Source organism: Ctenopharyngodon idella, chromosome 10 (assembly GCF_019924925.1).
Source record: "Ctenopharyngodon idella isolate HZGC_01 chromosome 10, HZGC01, whole genome shotgun sequence".
Classification (NCBI taxonomy): domain Eukaryota; kingdom Metazoa; phylum Chordata; class Actinopteri; order Cypriniformes; family Xenocyprididae; genus Ctenopharyngodon; species Ctenopharyngodon idella.
Genome location: NC_067229.1, coordinates 12,687,295 through 12,710,226, shown reverse-complemented (window position 1 = coordinate 12,710,226; position 22,932 = coordinate 12,687,295). Strand labels below are relative to the sequence as shown.

Sequence of the window (22,932 nt, the reverse complement as noted above, 5' to 3'; positions counted from 1 at the left end):
CAATTATCTATTCAATTATCATGATTCAGTAAGTGGACCGTCTCAAAAGAGCCAACTGTTCGTGAATCGGACTACGCTGATCGAGTTGTATGTTCATTTGTGTGAATTGGACTACATTGCTCATGCTCAATGCGTGCAGCCTGTGAGAAAGACATTATTCTTGGCAATAATTTGCTGTACAAACACTTTTTTTTATCTCATATTCAATCTCATTGATGCAGAAAAAGTAATTTTGTAATTTTTCACATTTAAGATTCAATATTGAGTTGTTCAAATGAAGATGCAATTAAATGGATATTTTAACTCAGCCTAGAAATAATGTGTACTTTTATACCAATACAATTTGTACACCTATTTGAAACAGGACCACGAGTTTGTTGGTGTTGTGTGGTTCTTCATGTTTCAGGGTCTCATTATGGCTCCTCTGTTCGAGACTCTTGCTGATGCAGCCTGCACAAGAAAGGCTAATGTCAGCGAGATGCTGGCGCAGGTTGAGCTGAGGATAACTGAGTGCTGGTCCACGTAATGTATTTTTAGACCGCACTCCGGTCATGCTTCTGTCATGCCTCTGACCTTTTTTATTGCACTTTCAGACTAAGATTTGAGGTTAGGTGCTAAAAGCAAAGCAGGCTTTATACTATCCTCATGATGTGTGTGAAAGTTTTAAGTACATATTTACAAAATGCTTTACACAGTTCCTTTTGTATTAATCTGTCGTGTTACTTTTAATTGGATTTAAGGTTAGAAAACATGGCACTCACGGTGTCAGAATGCCAGGCTGTCAAGTCCGAAGCAAGACACAACGCACAGCAACGCATTATGGCAATGTCTCAGATAGTCTGACGGCAGATAAAAATAAACAATAAATAAATTACTTTCAAATGATTCCTTACAAAAGTGAGCATCAAATGTGCTAGGAAGCTTGAATCCTTTTAATTGCTGTCACCGTTTGGCAAACCCACTTGAAGGTGCATACCGCCACCTACTGCACGTAAAATAAAGGATCGAGCTTAAGATAGCCAGTACTGATCAGTTAAAAAAAAAAAAAAGATTAATCGGCCCCGATCCCAATCCTTGAGATCGGCTCGGGAAATCCCTAATATATATAATATATATCCCTAAAATATATAGGACCACGGATATCTCAGGACTGTGTGGTCCATATAAGCTGTGAATGCTCTGCATACTCAAGCCATTTGTGGTTTCGCTAATTAGTATTAACACTATAAATTAAAATGAATTCCTTTGTTTGAGGTATACCATAAAGCTTACATGATAAAATTTTGGTAATACGTACTGTTTGACGTTTATTTTCTTCAAATCTGCAAGTTACAGAGGGTTTTGGGAAAGTGGATCCACAACAGCTTTGGCGCCTATGCTCTGTTATGTATCGTCATCATTGTCCCTATAAAAGGTCCCATATTTCAGAATTACTTTTAGCTGTGTTGCTATGTGTCATGAGAGTAAGCAACTGTGTAGCTAAAACTCTGTCTAGACTAGAGCGAATGCAAGCGTCTCGCTTATAATAAAACCATCTATCATATCGGGCTTTTTTTCTTTTTGGGGGGGGGGGGCGGCATGACATGACATGACATGACACGACACGACACGACATGACACACCACCCAATTAAAGAAGTCACAGCTCACCAATAATATGCAGCTACTGGTGTTCAAAATCACATCCATCACAAAAGTAGCATTTGCCTGTAAGAGCGAACAATTTCGTGATTTCTCTTGATGTTGCTTCTTTTCTCGTATACTTGAAGACATTTGTTCACCCTGCCAGTCTTTCATCCATATTCATGGACATAACCGAGTGGAGCTTACCGTCCAGGCCTGTGAATATTTATGAAAATCCTCTGCGTGCCATATTATGAATTCCTTTTAATATTAATCTGTGCCGCCACACAGCTTCAAGAGGCATTCTCCTCCATCAAAAGGATCTGAGTTGCATGATGGTGAGCGGGAGGAACACCTGCCCCTTTCTGTCGCTAATCAAAGGTGAAGCACTCCCGGACCTCATTGGACACAATGCTAATCACCATTGTCTCTGGGCCTAATGGCTGTTTATTAGGGCTTCTCTCTCTAAGAGGGATATTGGTACTTCTTGTGTAAAGTGAGAGTTTAAAAGGATGCCAGACCCACCCAGGTACTCTTCATGCTGTCATCTGTGCATGGTATAGGTTAGTGGTTAGATCTGTAGTAGTAACAGAAAGGTTGTGGGTTGTAACCCCACAAGGGACAGTCTATGAAAGATTGTTATTGTGCTTTTGGGCAAGAAACTTTGTTTAATGTAGTCTTGCACTGCGTCCAAAATTGGATGCTTCCTTACTATAATATATAGTGTGCGAAAAACAGTACAGCAAAAGAGTAGTATGTCCGAATACATAGTATTCCTAGACGAAAAGTCCCCAGATGACCTACTACTTCCGCTGAGATTCTGAAGTGCACATACAATGGACACTTTACTATCCCATGAGGCCACGGGAGAGGATTTGTGAATGGCATTGAAGTGACGCAGCTGACGCTGGTAGGTTACATGACAGTAACAACATGGCGGATAGTACGTAGGTAGTATGTCCAAATTTAATTCATACTACCCATATTCACACTATATAGAACATACTTTTTTAAGGGTTGCGAAGTAAATTCAAATGTAAATGTAGTACCTACTCAGACGCGATTACGGATGCAGACGGTCACTTTTTCATAGATTTTTGTTTAGTTTTGTTGTTGTTTTCAAGAAATGATTTTTACGAAGTAATTCTTTTTTGCGCAAAAATATTTGTTTCAACACTGCTTTTGACGTCAACTGCTAAAAATATTGTATATAGAACATCTGGGGCACTTTATTAACCAATCCGCATTCAAGAGCAAAACCAAAGGATTCTACAACTAGAATGGTTTCGTTTTTTTTTTTTTTTTGACTCAAACTATTTTCCCACATTTATCTGCTACAAATGAAAGCTGTTTGAATTCAATCTTAAACTATGAAAATTACTGTAAAGTACAAAGATTTTTTTTTTTTTTTTTATACAAAGTTGCCATTGCCATCGCCAGCATTTTTGATCATTTTTACAAAAGGTTTATAGCCCCTAGATTATTTTGTTGTATGAGTATCTTAGCATACAATATATCAAAGGAAAGAACAGAGCCTCTGATTAAAAAAAAAAAAAAAAAAGGCAACATTTTGAACATAAAGCTGAGAAAATCATGTTTTTGTCAAAGACTATGTCTGGATTGGATTCAGAATGATAATCAAAACATAGATGGAGTAGAACGAGTCCATCAACACCCCCAAAGCTTGCACAGTCCTATACCTCTTCCTGGGTTGACATTTCATTCGATAACATCAGGTAGTTTTGTTTTGTGTGCTGTTTAATATTTGATGATCGCGTTAGCTTACATATGCATAAGCAATCTTCTGTCGCTTGTTTATGCTTCTTTGCTTGTTTTTGGATCTGGAGAGTCTGTACTCTTTCAGAATGTGCATAATAGCGCCCCCTACTGTATAACAGTGAAAACTGTTTGTTTGGATTGCTGGAAAATTCCGTCAATGGCGGGGAAACATTTAAAGGGTTAAGGCTGATTTATACTTCTGCGTCGAGTGTACGCCGTAGCTACGGCGTAGGCTGTGTGTGCGTAGCCTACGATGTAGCCTGACGTGCACCTCTTCAAAAATGTAACAACGCATCAATTTCTACACGGACCACAAGCGCTGTGATTGGTCTGCTAAAACCCCTCCCTCAGGTCAAAAAACTGGCGCGGAGCAATCGGAGAAGAGCGAGCGTTTTCAACTTCCATATGAATGAAAAAACACTCTGTTTCAGGGGACACATTCAGTCAAACTGCAACAAAAGTCGTTACCTATTTGCCGCTTCTCTGTCGCTTCTATTTGTAAGCTTCTCTGACAACGTACATGACAAGCTGCTTCTTCTTCGGCTTTTGCCTTGATCCTCAACATGACCGCGCACACTGCCTCCTAGTGGTCTGCATGCACGTCGACGTGGACAACGACGCAGAAGTATAAATGAAAACAGATGCATAGCCTACGGCGCAGAGGCTCTTGTGTAGGTCCAACGCAGAAGTATAAATCAGCCTTTAGTTCACCCAAAAATGAAATTTCTGTCATTAATTACTAACCCTTATGTCGTTCCAAAACCGTAAGACCTTCGTTCATCTTCAGAACACAAATTAAGATATTCTTGATGAAATCCGAGAGCTTTCTGACCTCCCTATAGACAGCAATGTCATAACCAATTTCAAGGTCCAGAAAGGTAGTAAAGATATCTTTAAAATAGTCCATGTGACTACATTGGTTCAACCGTAATGCTATGAAGCGACAAGAATACTTTTTGTGCGCAAAAAAAAAAAAAACTTTATTCAACAATTTCTTCTCTTCCCTGTCATTATCCTATGCTGTTGACGTAGTAAACACAAAGGAGAATGAGAAGGAAACACCTTAGTCACATGGACTATTTTAACGATGTCTTTACTACCTTTCTGGGCCTTGAAATTGGTCATTGGTCCCTGTCTATAGGGAGTTAAGAAAACTCTTGGAGGTCTTACGGGTTTGGAACGACATGAGGGTTAGTACTTAATGACAGAAATTTCATTTTGGGGTGAACTAACCCAAGCACATGAAAAACCACTTTGATGATGGTCATCCTTTATGATTGGGATTCCATCCCTGTACCAAATTTCAAAAAGTGGTTTAACTGATAGTGTTACAGCCATTCCTGGTCCTCCCATATTAGTTTTGCTCACAGCTCTGTTCCCAGTGGCATTAACCTAAGAAAAACTCTTCCTTTTGTTAACCCTACCCGGATTAATCTGTTCATCTGTAATGAAGCTGCATAATGGTTTTTGATGTATTATGCAATACGGCACAAAGATCCCACACAGATGATTAGCGATATAGCCGTGAGGTCTGAGGATTCTCCGACTCTGTCCTGCTGCCCCTGACCCACTCATGAGCAGCTGAATGGCCCGCGGTCTGTTGATGGTAACATTCACTGACAGCTGTCCACTCCTCACTATTAGGCTGGTCGCATGCCCATCCGAGAATACCGCCATCTGTCCGTTTGTACATGCTGGAGCTGAGGAATTTTGGGAGGTTGGGGAGGAGCCTTTTTTTTTTTTCTTTTTTTTTTTGTGTGTGTGTGTGTGTGTGTGTGTGTGTGTGTGTGTGTGTGCGTCATGACCATGGTTTCCAAAGCTGAGATGGTTTTCCATCAGTAAGTATAATATTGATAAGTATAAATTTTGTACCAGCTATCCAAAATTGCAATGCATTCATCACAGATTGAAAATTTGGAGAGCAGAATGGTGTAATAATTTTTAATTATATGATTTTATTTTTAGTCCTGCTGGATTTGGACACAATTTTGTATCAGTTGTCCCCAGTGATCTCTGTTTGGTCACATTTTCTGTGCGTGCAAAGGTTTGTGTAAGGGGGAAAAAATGATGCATGTTGTTTTTTTTATTTATGCCAATTTGTCGCCAAGATAATGCTATCTAGCTGGTTGATGTAGATGTCGGTAAATATGAATATGAATGCATTGCTAAATAAATAAAAAATGATCATACTTTTCTGGTAAAAAAAAAAAAAATGTTGGCAGGGCAAATAAAAATCTGAACTAGCAGAAAAATTATTGTCGAGCCCTGGTTTATAAGGCTAATATATATTTAGCTCATACCCACTGGCTTGATGCCAGTGCCATTGCAGCTCCCTCAGGAGTGAACCCAGCTGTTCAGTCCTGGCAGCTCATGCAGACCTGCCATCCCCAGCATGCAGGCTCCAAACTTGGCATGTCTTCACACTTACTTCCCCCATTCTCTCAGGTGAGGCCACCTCTGCTGGGATGCTAAACCACGTTGCTTTCCAAGGGATTTCGGATATCTTGCTCTAAATGAAATACCGTGAGACATCCGTTCCGTCTCCAGCAGGGTCCTTGGAGTATCACCAGACTTCATTTGGCTGCACCACAGCGGCCACCCAGGCGGCTAAGCAGCCTTCCCCAGAGAACATCCATGGGACCCCCTCCTGCTCTGGACTTGCCTTGAGATGTGGATTAATTTTAACTGAAAATGAGTGCCTAGACATTGTTCTCATGTGCAGCGCCCTTTCCTGTCCTATCTCTTTGGATATGGGGCTTTCAGGTGGTTGTTGCTAGACTGTTACGACATCTGGTGCCACAGTGGAGGCAGGAGATCTCCAGATGTTCCTGTGAACGATAAGGGAGAGGAAGAAAGGAGGAGGTGGAGTTGGAGGGTAACGGAAGAGCATCTATTTTAGGCAAGGAGATCCTGTGCAGCACACTTGTGGGTCAATGATGTTATTGTTGTATATTGTGTGTGTGTGTGTGTGTGTATATATATATATATATATATATATATGTATGTTAAAATATATTAGATAAGAATATATAATATAATTTTTATTGTGGACACTAGTAACAAATCATTATAGACTATGATTCAAGTCGTTTTATGTATAAATTGCATTTTTTAAAAAAAAATTAATTTATATTTATTAAAATGTAACTCATTATAGACTAAGATTGTTCAAGTCATTGTATGTATAAATTGCATTTTTTTTATTTTTAAATTTAAATACATTTTTCAAGATAAAAAATATAAACAAATATGTTGTTAAATTACATTTTTATTGTGACCCTTGTGTGTGAGCTAAGGTTAAAACAAAAACCATTTCCGTGTCTCTGTTAAATGGATTGGTTGGAGAGCGCTTGCAGAATCCCGGCACTTGAATATCAAAAGTCTAGTTCTGTGCCAGTCTATTTTTGGGCATATTTGAATATTAATAATTCCGGGTTGCAAATTCTTCAAATAAATCCTCGGATGTGGAGGGGAGAACACAGTCATCTTACATTGTCATGGAAACCACGAGGAAATTTTACCCCACCGATGTTTCACTTTTGATCATGGGAAATTAATTAAAATCATCGAGAGCAGGATGACGTGCATCCACAGGCCCGTTTGCTTCCCATAGCACCACTTCTCTCCCTATTGTTTTCAATGCAAAACCTCCAAGGGATCATGTGTCTGAGCCTGAAATGGCAGCTAATGTCATTAGCGGGTGAACAAACGGGTTATGAAAACGCACAAGGGGAGGAGTGAGAAGGACAGGGGGAAAGCGTACCGTGTGTCCCAGAGGAATTGTTCTCGCGCTCTTGAGATCTTCATGACTTAATGGCAGAACAAGTGTCACTTTTGGAAAGCGTGTTTTCACATGTTCTACCGGGGGTTGCTGTGCTGGCGTGTTGCGGAGAGATCAGACCGAAGCTAATGACCCTGATGGTAATGAGACAGCATTCGCTCTCTGCAGGTCTCCACAGACAAGCCAGACGAGGCCCCGACCTCTGTCTTTTTTTGTTTCTCTCCCCTTGAATTTTCTCTCATTTGTGCAAACCTTTGCTCTCTATCTCTCGTTCTCCACCTTTCTCTCTGGACTTGTCTCCTGCCACGCTCTGGCAGGCTGCCTCTGAACAGACTTCACGGCATGCCAAGCCATTTACAAATGCCTTCACTTTCCAAGCACTTTTTTGCCACTCATCCATCCTGCCATTGCAGTGTAGCTATGTGTGTCTGGAAGCTCGTATTGAGATATGAAATCAGAATTGGCTTTGGCCTTGGTTTACACATTACTGGTCTTATGAACAAATTTTTTTAGTCACTTTTTTGTTTTATATTTACTCTATTTTGTTATGCCATAATCATCAGATCAGATACACAACATAATCGTAAAAAATACTGAAATGTTATTTTCGTCAACTAAAATGAATCATTACATTTTAAAGGAATTCAATTAATAATTTTAGTCAGACTAACATTGACCAAAAATAATTTAATGTTAGTCAGGTAATTAACATTTTAGTATTTTATATTACATTTATTTTGTGTATTTATTAGATTAATCTAATTTCTGCATAGGATGTGTTTGGATGAGTTAATTAACCTAATAGCAGATTGCTTTAGTTTATCAAGTGGGTCAATCTCCAAGATTATTGATTATGATTGGATTATTTGAAATAATCATATGCTTTCTAGATTTTGTTCTTTAGAAAACATTATTATTTTGCGGTGTTGTTTTTCCCCCTGTCACATTTTCATCAATAGTATGTTTTAATTAAAATTGCTTAATTAATACCAAGGGGCTGTTTACACAACACCGTTTTCAACTAAAAATGGAAAACTTTTCATGCGTTTTGCCCGTCCATTTACACAACAACGGCGTTTTGGTGGCCTGAAAATGCAAACTTTTGAAAATGGGTTTCAAAGTGCAAATTTTTGAAAACGGTCTCCGTGTAAACAGCAAAAACACGAATCTGTGAAAGCGATGGCGTCATGCACATGCGCATTACATGTTCAGTCTATAGTGTTTCATCGCTATCTAATACAGCGTTTTTAGTTGTTTTCACGGATTCGTATTAATGGGGATCGTTTTGACAATGGTGTTGTCTGTACCCGGAAAACTCCAAGGAAAAACTTCTCCGTTTTTTTTTTAAGCATATCGTTGTCGTGTAAAAGTACCCCAAGATGCACAGTTCTCATCTCGTCTTCATTACTGTTGAGGGAAAAACCTGTTAACAATCATTTTTATCAGTAATTTTGTAGACAAAACGTTATTCCAAAGAAAAAATACTTTGTAGTCTTTCATCAAAATGTAATGATTTGTTGCGTCCCTTGCTTGACTTTCCTTTTTGATATTTTCTGATTTGTTACATTTTGAATGTCCTGTTTAATTCGGAAGCAGGTCACAAGTACATAAATGTGAATGTTTCAACAGTTTTGTTTTGTTTTTTTGTTTTTTCTGTAGATGAAATAGTTCACCCAAAAATTTTGTCATCATTTACTCACTCACATGTCGTTCCAAACCTTTATGACTTTATTTCTTCTGTGGAACACAAAAGAAAATACTTGGGAAAAAATGTGGTGTTGTTTTTTTTTTTGTCCATACAGTGAAAACAATGTTGTTTTGGACCCCACTGACTTTATTTGTTTGGATAAAAACAGTTAAAACATTCTTTAAAATACCTTATTTTGTGTTTCACAGTATGTCATACAGGTTTGGAAAGACAAAATTTAAATTTTTAAAAGCTGAACTATCCCTTAGGACTGGTAGCTAGAAGGTTACTGGTCCGAACCGTACAAGGAGTAAGTTAAATTGGTCGTGTGGAGAGAAATAAAGATTGTCGTTGTACCTTTTCCCTAAAGGTTGCCCCTTTGTCACACAGGTTTGGGTTGAAGGAGCGAGACAGATTGAGTCAAATTGTGGACTTGACACCTTGTGAGGAAAAGCAGGTCACCAAGAACAATCAAGGATCGCTTCGACACCACTGTTCCCTTATCAGCCAGGCTCCACTCACAGCCCTTTAATTCATCACCGACTGTATGAAAAGCCCTATTCCCCTCTGAGACGACGCTCTTATTTCCAATCATCTCTGTGGGTTCGGCCAGATCTGTCATAGTTTAATCTACTTGACCTGAGGTGAATCTTCTGGGTCCGTACTTTCCCCTTGGAAACAGATTCTACCTTTGCTTCTTTGTGTAAATGTGGGATTAGTTGTTCATTTGAATGAAGTATCGACAAGACGAGAGTTCCTGTCACTAGCTCTCAGGGCTTTTTTCCCATCAGCCCCCAAGACTTCAAGTCTTGTAGCTATGGCAACTTAATTCAGGAAGACTTTTGAGAGTATCCTTTTTTTAGGCTGAAAAATAATAGCCATTAAAATAGAAACTCTCTGCTTATAATATCTATATGCCATTTTGGAGGAGTTGAGATGCTGATCCTAATAACTCCTCCTAATACTTTAATCAGTAGCGGTTCTCTGAATTACCAGGCGTCTGGAGCCTGTAATTCTTGAGGTCCTGTCCCAAATGTCGCCCTTTGCCCTTGTGGTCCTTCTTTGGTGTTCTTTGAGGGTTCATAGCATCCTTATGAAACCTAAAGTGTCAAGTGGGACACATGGCCATCAGAAGACCACAAGTACACATCAAGCAATGCCGTTTGGGACACATCCTGTATCTAAGTGTGTCCTCTCAAGTTGTCGGTTTCTCAAAGGTCATCTGGGTTAGTTTCACATCCAATACGTGTTCCCTACATTCCCATGTGTAAAGTGCTGCCTGCATCCACATACAGTACTTCAGTTTCTCAGATTTCTTTGGGATGTCTTGAAGGGTCATGCATTAGTTGCCGTCGCCCATTTTTCACTGGTCTGTGACCTGTGTGGCCTTTTTCTTCCATAACAGTAAAGTTTACGTTTTCTAAAGAGGAAACTGGCCCAAGGCATAAAGGGCACCTTCCATCTAGGCACTCACATCACAAATGGATAGGTAAAGAACATCCACTGTCCCCAGGTGAAAAGACAAATATAGCCACCATTCTGCGAGGCTCCACAACTGAAAACCTACATAGTGGCTGATAGAGATGTTGAAAGTATTGTTAAGTCCATACTAAAATAAAAAAGCAATAACATTTTTCTGCAGTATTGGTATTACGCTAAGCCATTAAGTAAATGCAAACAAGCAGTCTTGTGCATCAGGCAACCCACTGTCTTATTTATTTTTGGTGAAATTAATCAAACAATAGTATTGCCAAGAAAATTTTTTTTTTTTTTTTTGTTACCCTTTTATTAAGAAATGCACAATATATCGGTTGTCATATTGGTATCAGCCGATAAATGACTTTTCAATGTTATCAATATTAGTATTATTTCAATTGAACTTTTATGTAATAAAGAGTTAGCCATAAGTATTGAATGTGCGATAGTAAAGATTTTTGTTGTTGTTCTTTTATTTGGTGGTTATTATATTAATCATACCCAATTAATTACACACACACAATTAATCATACCCTTTTATTCAATACTTTTTGCAGCCTCCTTTTGCCAAGATAACAGCTCTGAGTCTTCTCCTATAATGCCTGATGAGTTTGGAGAACACCTGATAAGAGATCAGAGACCATTCCTTCATACAGAATCTCTCCAGATCCTTCAGATTCCCAGCTCCATGTTGGTGTTTCTAGTCTTCAGTTCACCCCACTCATTTTCTGTAGGGTTCAGGTCAGGGAACTGGGACGGCCATGGCAGAAGTTTGGTTTTGTGCTCAGTGCTCAGTTTGTTTTGATTTTGATGTTTGTTTTGGATCATTGTCCTGATGGAAGATCCAAACATGGCCCATTATAAGATTTCTAGCAGAAGCGGTCAGGTTTTTTTTTTTTTTTTATCTGTTGGTATTTGCAAGAATTCAAGATGTCCAGGACCTTCGACAGAAAAATAGGCCCACAACATTAAAGATACAGCAGTATATTTCATTGTTCACAAAGGGGTACTTTTTACCCCTGTGTGCACCAAATCCATCTTGAGTATTTGCTGCTAAAAAGCTCTTTTTTTTTTTTTAGTTCCATCTGACCATAAAACCCGGTCCCGTTTGAAGTTCCAGTAGTCTCTGCCAACTGAATCCCAACTTAAAACCCTCCCAAACAACATGTGGTGATGTAGGTGCTGTTTGATAAATTTTTTTTAGGCTTTCTGACCCAGAGACTCAACTATTTTCTGCAATTCTCCAGCTGTGTTCCTTGGAGACATTGTCCACTCAAACTCTCCTCCTTACACACATCCTTTTCCAGGCAGATTCATAACATCTTTATTTAAACGGAGCTTAATTATTGCCCTGATGGTGAAAATGGCAATTATCAATGCTCTAGCTATTTTCTTACAGCCACTTTCTAATTTGTAAAGCTCAACAATCTCTGCATATCAGAACTATATTCTTTGGTTTTACTTATTGTGATGATTAAGGGAATTTGACCTTTGTATTTCCTCATTCATATTTATATTCCTTTGAAACAGGAAGTCATAGCTGGACGATTTCATGTTCCTAGTCACACTGGTGTGCTAAAAAATGTAAATAATGTATGAATAGGGATATACTTAAGAGATATTTTAATCATAAGATATTCAGCCTACATTTATTCAGTTAGTTGCAAAGTTTTAAAGTTTAAAATTTTTTAATCTACTATTCTTTTTTTTTTCTTTTTTTTCAGTTTTAGTTCAATTAGCAATAGTTTGTATGATAGATTATAGATTTGTATGATGTTTGGTGTCAATTAAAGCATGTGGAGACCAGACTTAGAGAGAGTGTAGACTGATGTCTAAAATCAGCTAATATATCGGTTATCGGTATTGGTCAAAATTTCTGTGGATCCCTAGTTTACTTAAATAATTACTTGGAAAAACTTTGTTTTATTTAATTGAGAATCACTTGAACACTACATGTCATTGTTTTAATTTAAATTAAAAAATATTTGTTTTATTTAATACAGTATTTAGTACTGTTTAAATAATGTTCAATAACATGCTAGTTTTTGCTGTGGTATTTAAATTAGTATCTATAATCTTAAAATCTCACTGGTATCGATATCAATGATTTTGCTTTTTTGACAGTTGTAGTTGCTGTATCTATAGCTATTGCAAGTGTTCTTTCGAATTAGATCATTAGCGTGCCCAATGAATTAGCATGCAACACAGCACTGGCAATTAAAAGAGCAGTGACGGCACACTGACAGACGAGTTAACAGTCTGTCCTGAGGACCAGATGTTGCAGACCCTCGGGAGACCTAAAAATCCTCGAAGAGCCATGACAGAACGGAGCTCCGCAGGCTCTCTGGTTTTTAATGAACTTGGTGACACAGTCTCAACATTTGGTGAAAGTTGTGAAACTCATAATCCAGAAAATGTGTACATTTAGATCAAATGGAAGGGATATCATCAAATTTGCATCTTCAAGTATTCAATACTGCATTTTTAAACTCAAGTTAGCGTACGCCTTGAGTCAGTCAGTCCCCAGCTTTTGATGATTACAGTTTTTTTTTATCGCCTTTTGCACAAAGTCTTCGGTCTTTTGCAGTAGTTTAGCCATGGATTGTATATGCATGTGAGGTCTGTTGATTCGGGTGTGTTTTCGCACTGTGACACAGTTAATAACCGGCCGTCAATGCGATCACACACCGCGCTGGCATGCATTATGCATGAACAAGATTAATCTGTCTTGGTGCTTGCGAAGCATAGAGAACACTTCAGCCCTTCTTCCTCGCTCTCTTTTTCCCTTTCTCTTCCTTCTCTCAGGCACCTTTTATTTTGCTGCTGCAAGGTTGGCTGTTGTGATCAGGCTAATGCTGCAGTTTGTCAATTTCAATTACGGCCCCCTTTGAACTGCGCCGATTCCAGCCAGGGAAGAAATAGAGGAGGTAATATTCCTACTGTCAATCACCTGCGATTTTTCTGCCTCGCCTTTTCCCTCACTTCTAATTTTAACCTCCACCACTCCGAGGTTCATTGAAGGAGGGTTAAAAGGGTCAGGGGATGTGCTTTATCATACAAAAGAGGATTTTCTGCATGTAGACATATAACGTTCTCATCGCAAAGCTACTTTTTATGTCCACCTAGAACATTTATAGAAACTAAGCTGTAAAAAGGAGTCATCTTGGCTGACATTATAAGAAGGGATAGGCTACACAATATGTGACCCGTGCTGGCAAAATGAGTAGGAATGTGCACAAGCTAAGTGAAAAATGTCAGTTTGGTCGAAATTGAGGTTTTCACAAAAATGAGTTCATTAAGCCCTTGTCTAGCGATCCCAATGCTCCAAATAGCAATTAAACATCTAAAAGTATCTTTATTTGTACGTTTTCTGAGAGGAGTACATTTCTTTTGTCCATGAAAAATGCAGTTTTCCTCTGCTCGCTTCTGGATGACTGCCGTTTCCCTCAGCACAAATTTGGTATCGTTGTAAAGCGCAGCATTCCAACTTTGTGAATATTCATAGTGAATTCTCGATGGTGTGAGTCTGAACCAATGAAATGTGATTTTCAAACTCATGGTGATGTAAACAAAACGATCTTACTCGCGCTGACGGACAGATTCGAAGCGCGCGCACAAAGACGCCTCAAGCCCGGAACACACCAAGCCGACGGTCGGCCGTCAGGCAGTTTTTGTTCATCAGCCAACTAAGTTTTTCTCAGCGTGTTCCGCACCGTCGGCTGCAGTTGGTCCTCGTTGGCTTTTTTTCGGCCGATTTGACATGTTGAATCGGCATCGGAGCTCGTCGGGCCATCTGATCATTGTGATTGGCTGTTCAGCTACTGCCACCTGTTGGTACGGAAAGGCATTTCATCTTACGCAGGAGCAGAATGGACGTGCTACCTGGCCTTCGGGTGTTGAGCGTCGGTTTGGTGTGTCAGGGCAACTTTTGACCCAGACGCTGCCGACGTGAGCTAAACCCCGCGGTCTGCTTTTGTCGCCACTAGTTCGTCGGCATCGGCTTGGCGTGTTCCGGACTTCAGGCAGCGCATGATCCCGATATACTCATATACACAGAATTACAGTATTTAAAAAAAAAATCTGTCTTGGCGAGTATTCATGCAAACATTATCTGTTATGTCTTAAATGAACGTTTGGTTTACTGTTGGGGAAAAACATATGATGTGTAACATTAGATACGTGTGGTACAGTAGGTCTTAATATATAGGTTGTCTGTTTCATTAATGTTAATTAAACAATTGTGGAGTCATGGAAAAAAATTTGAATATATATATTTTTTTCTATAGATATGGGTTTTGACTTGGTTTGTGCCAAATTTGGTGGTATTACCAGGGATTTTAAGGTATGGTTGCTAGGTTATTTTGTTGGGAACCATCAGAAAACTTTAACATGATTTTTCTCAAAATTGACTTTTCTGACTCTATCGACTTCAAACAGATGTAGCTCAGTCATTTTTTTTTGTCGGATTCCAACAAATCATACATCAGTTTGAAGGTTCACATATATCTGTATCATGACGGTTATTGGCCGATATTAGAATTTTTTTAGGAAATCTCAAAATGTATTCATTTGTATGCTGTATATTATAATCTTGTGATGCCTGAATATTTTTAATTTACACAAAATATTGTAGAATTTTAGTATTGGACATTTATCGGTTTATTAGCCATAACATGAAAATATTTTTCGGCTTATCGGTGCACCCCTATTACATAATCATAAGTTTTTCGTACAGAACGTGAAATGAATTTGTGATTATTAATATAAATTCAACTCAGAATCATTTCTCACAGATTTTCACAAAGTCTCGAAATGGATATCCGTTTTTTATACTGTACATTATAATGTTATGATGCCTCATTTTATTTGTAGCGTTTAAAACAATTGATATTAGTTTAGTATTTTATTGTTAGTAGTATTATTAGTATTTTTATTTATTAGCACTTTTAAAATATTTACATTTTTTTAAAGTTTAAAAAATGTTTACTTAATATAGTATTGAATTTTAATATATCAGCCATAACGTGAAAAAGTTTGTAGAATTTTTTAATATCTGTGCAATTATAAGTGGACCAAAGTGTAAAAAATTCAACAAAATTCTAGTATAATTGACATTTAAGACTTCAGTTTCCTGTTCATGTTGCTATTCAGGTTATTTCATGTTCTATTCAGCACAACAACGATGGTCAACATCTTTATTCCGTCTTCCGCAGCTGAACAGCATGAGATCATGTAATCGGTTTCCACAGACCCGGCTTGACCTATAATGTTGCATATTACAGCATCATGAGTTGACGGAGCAGATTCGGATCCCCGTAGTAACATCTACTGCTCCACTTGGAGCAGATTCGGTTTTTGATAGCGCATCACGGCACTTATATACTCTCTCCTCCTGGTGTCACATCCGAGAAATAGGTCAGCTCGCCCCGGGTGGGGCTCTGGCGACAGCCGCTTTGTTGTCAGACCGGCACAAGATCGGCGCTGACTGGCTTAGAACCCAGTGGGAGGCCCGGCACAAACTTCAGAGGCTCTTTCGCACTGTGTGCCCACCTCGGAAAGTTCTAGAGTGACTGAGCGAGCCTGACGGCAGCTTCTCGGAGACAGCGCGCCTGTCTCACTCACTGCGCCTCCACACCAGCTTGTCATGCTGCATCTCTCAGTCCAGCTTGCACTAATGTTGTTTGCTGTCATCTCGGATTTCAGAGCGACTCACTCTGTTCTTGCGGGAGACTCTGCTTGGAGCTTTTAGCCTCGGTGTTGCTGTGACCGAACCGACCGGCTTTCAGAGTTCTAGGACGCGCTGAGGTACAGTACTGCCTGTCATTTTGAGGCGTTAACGAGATGAGCGAAAGCCCTGAGAGCTTCAGGGTGAAATGCACTGTGGAAAGAACACATCTGTTGATGCCCTTTTGTGGCAGCTCATTTGTTGGGCCCAATTCACACAAGGCAGCATGTCAAACTGTACTAAGCATATAGTTCCTCTCATTTTTATTAGTGTGATACTAGGTGATACCCAATCTTTAGTCTTTCTAGAAAAGCAATTGCTTTAAATGATAACGTTCATTAATGATATTTATTATTGTAGTTTTTTCATTTATATAGAATTTTATTTGTAGTATAGAATCGTAATATCCATTTTTCAAACTGTACATTAATGTGTTGGCTGTAGCATTTAAAATGATGTTGATTTTTGTTTTTAGTGTTTATTTTTATTACATCATTCAATAATGTAAATTATAAATTAATTACTTATTAATTTAATTAATTTTTATGTTTCTTTTTTTTTTTTTTTCATGTTTTAGGTGTAACTTTTAACATATTATTCAGAATTTCAATTATTTATAGCATAGAATTTTAATATTGGCCATCACTAATAATTTATTAAAGGGATAGTTCACCCAAAAATGAAAATTAGCCCATAATTTACTCACCCTCCAACCCATCTTAGTTGTATATGACTTTCTTCTTTCAGCCAAACACAATCAGAGTTATATTAAAAATATTCTGGCTCGTTCAAGCTTTATAATGGCAGTGATTGGAGGATGAGATTTGGAAGTCCAAAAAAGTGCATCCATCGATCATAAAACGTGCTCCACATGGCAAATATCCTTATTTAAAACTTTATAAAGTAAAATAACAAGCTTCCAGTGCAACAGCCATACGCATTCGACTTAAGTCCAAAAAGCCTAAACTTCCGCGACGTAGTACACAATGACATGATGTTCTATGCTGCACCATGATGTACTACTATGTCCTACATTATAACGTGTAGTACGCCATGTCATTGTGAGTAAATTATGGGATAGTTTTCATTTTTGTGTGAACTATCCCTATAACACTGTTAAATGTAATCTCTGTAAATTAACTGTTTAAAACCATTGATTTTTAGTTTTCACTAAAATTTTGATTTAACATTGGCCATTTACCAGTTTATACATACCTGGGGATTGAACCCATAACCTTTACGTTGCTAGCTAGTGCCTTGCTCTGCTGGTTTAGTTTCATGAGGACAAACCCAGGATACTTGCATCCTTCTAATAAACTCCCACCCGTGTTGAAGATCCCTCAGATCAATGTCCCTGAAGGTCAGTGGTTTTATCTTTCTTCAGGAGCCTGGACAAATCTGACTGTCCTTCTGTTATTTGCCACCACACATCCAGTCAACAGCAGCGCACAGACCAAAACCTGTCGGGAGGCCGGCAGTGAGTTTACGCAAGCTTTTGCCATGGATGTAATCAGATTGCATCCCTTTGTTTATCCCCTCCCTAGGTCTCTGGTCTGAACGGTTTTGCTATTGCCGAGCCTCACAGATGTTTAGTGGCCACATTACCATTCGCAGCCTGTATCTCTGGCTTTATTTATGAATACCATTTGTCACTAACTCGCAGTTTATGAGGCAGCATTTCATTTTCATGCACACTGCGAGAAGCGAGAGTGATGGGGGTGAGAGGGAGGGATGCAAAGAGAGGAAGGGAGCAACAGTGAAACAGCCCGCTGAACTCAATCATACACCATGGTGTGATTAACCCCATACTGTGACAAAATTACAGCTTCGAGTCTTTTTGTTGCTGTTGCAAAACACACCAATATGGCACTCACTGTAAAAAATGCAGATTTTATATATTCTCATCTAAAGGTCGTTGCTGAGCAAAGGTCAGAGCTTGCTATGGTGTGACATGCAGCTTATTATTAGGGTTGCAATGATCAAGAAGTTATGGCTGTTTCTGATACCTGATAACAGCTGGCTGGTATGACGATTGAGATTTTTCCTGTTCATATTTAGTTGTGAATTGAAATCAAATCAAATCATGGAATATATGAATGTGTGTGTGTGTGTGTGTGTGTGTATAATATATATATAATATATTCATATACACACACACACACACACACACACACATACTGCTATTTAAAAGTTTGGGATTGAAATGTGATTTATTTTTATTTTATTTTTTTTTGGAGATTTTTTGGTTTGTTTTTAAAAGAAGTGTCTTCTGATCCCCAAGGCTGCATTTATTTGATCCAAAATACAGTAAAAACAGAAATATTGTGAAATATTACTACAATTTAAAATAACTGTTTTCTATTTTAATATATTTTAAAATGTAATTTATTCCTGTGATGGTAAAGCTGAATTTTCAGCAGCATTACTCCAGTCTTCAATGTCACATGATCCTTCAGAAATCATTCTAATATGCTGATTTTATTATTATTATCAATGTTGAAAACAGTTGTGTAAAAAATTTAGGATTCTTTGTTGAGTAGAAAGTTCAAAAGACCAACATTTATTTGAAATATAAAGATTTTTTTTTTTTGTCGTTGTTATAGTTAACTAAAACTATTATAATCATTTTCATTCAGTTAAATAAAGCTAAAATTAAATATAAACATTAAATGAAAACATTTTTGACCTGATAATATAAAATCTATATTATTATATATATTGTTATAATATACATTATTAAAAAATCTAATTAAAAAATATCAGTATAATATAATATAACCAAAATAAGTAATGGTTCTGTTTGTGCTTGCTCTTGATTAATCCATCAAGAAAAAAAGCACAATGTTATCGCTTCCACATATGCTGTGGTAACCTTCATGGGAAACGGCCTTTATGGCCTCGTTTGTCTCATGCATAAACGTAAACTGATGAAGCAGGTTACACAAATGGGTGTGCAGTGCTCTGTACTATTAGCAAGAATTTATATGGATCATGTACATGGAAAAATGGCAGAAAAGAAGGCTGCATTATTCATAGCGTGTGTTGAAGAGAAAAAGGAAGGTTACATTAATCAGGATGTACAAGAGTAAGTCAAATTCAGCGATGGATGGATGGACATACAGACAGATAGATAGAAGGCCCATTTAGATGCAAATAAGAATCATGTGATTCACCTTATTCATAAGATTTACTTTCATCGTCTGTCAGGCTTTATTCTGTCCACCTTTTAACAAACTCTCAGACGCAGTGTAAACAGGTGAGGGGAGGTGGAAACCTGTCCTTCCCTCTCTCGCATTAGTTGACTAATGATGCCTTTAATTAGCCCTGACACACGCTGTTAATGGAATGGACCTTATTACAACTCAGCCTGTCAGAGACATTTCCGCAGTCACCGTCTGATGTTGCCACGGCGTGAATTCCACCGATCTGTTCACTCAAGAGTTGATAGGAAGGACAACTGATAAATATTCTGCTCATTCAGCCAGTTTATGACAGGCTTGTGCTGCAAAACTACATTTCCCATAATTCTACATGGCAAAACGCTCATTCTGGAGTCGGTTTGGTCCAGAGTAGATGCTTTTAAGTGTCTCTCTTGGCTCTGGTCCAGAATTTCAGCCCTGCTTTGCATGTCAGAGTCTGTTCATGTTCTCCATCATGTGACTGGAACGCTGTCTGCATTTGACTTGTTAATTCGATTTGCGTCCAGCTTTGAAGAGTGCGCTGTGCTGAGTAAGACACTTTCCTGCGCTTCTTAATCTATCTCAGCTCTGTAAACACTTCACACAAGGTTATTCCTTCACTCAAGGAATCTTCTTGACAAAATACACATTATACGTGCTCCTTCACTGTCCTCAGTTAAGCTCAACCTTGTATTCAAGTTTGTATTGGAGCTCAAAGGAATATGGATGGAGATCAAAGACCGTAGAGAAAATGACTATTACATGGGTAGTAATTGAGCTTCTCCAGTGCAGGCTCTACATGTATGATAGTACCTCGTCTGTACTGTTGCCTGTACACATTTGCTGTTGTATCTGTCACTGTTCCTTTAAAAAAAAGTGTCAGAAAGGCCACAAAGTCTAGAATCTGTTTTGGTTTATTTTCACAAAAGTAACTGTATAAAAATTGCATTTTATTTTGGGCCGTTGTTGTTGATAAATAACCATGACTAATAATTAAATAACAATAATAAATTAAATTATTTTATAAAACAGTTAGTTCCTGTCTTTGATTCTGATTGGTCAATAGCTGTTTTATTCACAATAAAACACAGCTATGACCGCTTCACCCAACGGTTCTGTGTATCACTACACAACACCCTTAGCAACCACTCTTTGCAACGTAAACTGTTTGTTCTCAATTGATATTGTTCATTGAAGCTTCCTGTATTATGTAGAAGAGTATTGTGAGAAAAAGATCGAGAGAGCGAGTTTATTATCTGCATTCAGATTTAGCATTTTCTTTCAGGTCAGTCCTGTGTTCATAATAAAAAATCTGTTTAAATGTCTGATGTATTATCTTGTCCTTTTAACAGTTAAGGGGTTTTCCTGTGACTGACAGTGCTAGTCAAAGCATTTCAGTTGCGTCTTGTTCCGTCTTCACAACAATTCAGTCTTTTCAATGTAAAGTCTTCGCTACTGTCTGACACACTTATAAAGACAGTATTTGTCGCCATCTAATGGCATGAAAATGTAACTTCTGTTGCTGTTCACAGTCAGGGACTATTTTTCTGGCGGAAGGAAGGCTTTTAGTAAGAGTTTACTTCATGAAAGTTGCATTGTTACATATTCTTGGCTTTAATATTTGTATTGTGTGGTAACCGTTTTATAAAAGCAATAAGGAACTCGAGGCTAGTGCTGTATCGTGAATAAGTCACAGCTGAAGGGGTTGCTTATAATACTGTAGTGTTTTATTAAAACTATTATTTATAAGAATAATTATAAACAATAAGTAAATAATAAAATCATGAAAAATTATTATGAAATATTTATTTACATAAGTATAACTAATAATTAATACTTATTTTATTATACAACCATTTTATTTATATATTTTTATTACTTTGTTGTTGTTGTTGTTATTATTATACATTAATTTTAATTTATTTTAAATTTAATTATTTAAATGTATAACTAATTATTACTTAATAATAATAATAATAATAATAGTAAAAATATTGTATAATATAATTACTAATATTACTAAACACTATTTTATTTATTAATTTATTGATACAAATCATTATAAATAATATAGTAATACAAATATTTTTAATAATAATAAAGTATATTTATTAATTTATTTATAAAATAAATAATAATAAGTTAAATAAATACAATAAGTTAAATTATGTGTTATAAGTTATATAATAGTGATGATGATAATATAAAATAAAAATAAAATAAATAATATAAAATAATTATAAAATAAAAATAAATAAAATAATAATACAAAATATTTTTATGATAATATAAAAAGGCCCAAAAAATGTCTGATTGTAACTCTTGATTCAACCCACAGGACTCCGCCCAGGAAGCCGTCATCACTAGAGACATCCATCGCACCTTCCCTGCTCACGACTACTTCAAAGACACGGGCGGCGATGGCCAAGATTCTCTTTACAAGATCTGCAAGGTGAGGTGAAAGCTGCACATCCTCCAGGCATGACTCACTCCTGCTGTCTGGTAACAAGCATCACGACACGCTGCAACATCTCTTTCCACTGACCTTTTGTTTTGCTGTAACGGCCTTGGTAGATAACCAGCCACATGTGCTGTACTCGCCTCCGTTCTTCCTGCTCTCAGTTACAAATATACGTCCCTGAGATGGGTGAAACTTGTCCAAAATGCTAGTTTACACATCATGGATCCATTATTATATTTAGAAGTGCAGCTGGAGTAATAACTAATGCAGTTATCTAACAAGCAATTACCCAGTTAAGCAAACATCTATATCCATATAATTAAACAGATGGTTCTGGCTCTAAAATCTGAATGAATGAGCCATGTAAGAAGCAGTTTTAAAGCGTGGACACCTTTGACCAGAACTATATCGCTTGCCAGAATAATATAAAAAAATGTACATAAAACGATGTGTTATGGAAAAACAGGAGAAAAGCGTTGAGTGGAGAAGAAAAGGGGTGCGGTGGTCCTGCTCTTTGTTAAATCTCTTTTGTGAGGAGTCTTAAGAGGTTCTCCATCAGCTGATTGGCACTGACAGATTAAAAGGCTCCTAAATTGTGCAAAAGACCTTCAATCCAGCTAATCCTGGATACAAAACCCCTCAGCTCACAGCGGCATGTGTTGCCAAGAACGTTTATCAGTGTTTCCAGTCATTTACATATGACGAAGCAGTATTATAACTGCTTGTGATTTAAAAACAGCATGAAGCAGCATTCACAACACATGTAACATTAAATCGACACATTTATTCATTTAAAAATATTTAGCGCTAATTAATGTAGGGCAGGACTAGATTTTATACATCTAACACTGTTCTTTTAAAGTAATTTGTGTACATTATTTTCGATTTAAATTTTTTTTTCTCTAAATAACTTTATTTAATATAATATAAATATAAATAAACTTTATTAATATTTTAAAATTACGTCAAAAAAAAAAACGTCTTAATTCAGAAATTAAGAAATAGCAATACATTCTGATGAACAATAAATATGAAAACAAGCCTTGTCTTCCTTCATATTAGTTTCAGAAAGCTTTGTTTTAGTGCACAATATTTAACTGATGTGTTTTTCCACAGGCTTACTCTGTGTATGATGAGGAGATTGGTTATTGCCAAGGCCAATCATTTTTGGCGGCCGTATTACTTCTGCATGTAAGTATTTACCCCGAATTTACTTCAAATC

At 37.4% G+C, this 22,932-nt stretch overlaps 1 protein-coding gene across 2 annotated transcripts in view; it reads left to right on the top strand.

Annotated features, from left to right (window-relative positions):
• rabgap1l (RAB GTPase activating protein 1-like) overlaps positions 1-22,932 on the top strand; it is a 103,754-nt gene that overhangs the window by 48,340 nt on the left and 32,482 nt on the right. For both annotated transcript variants that reach the window (XM_051911236.1, XM_051911237.1), the window contains exons 14-15: positions 21,588-21,701; positions 22,827-22,901. In XM_051911236.1, the coding sequence (XP_051767196.1) occupies positions 21,588-21,701; positions 22,827-22,901 (189 nt within the window). The remainder of the gene's footprint in view (positions 1-21,587; positions 21,702-22,826; positions 22,902-22,932) is intronic.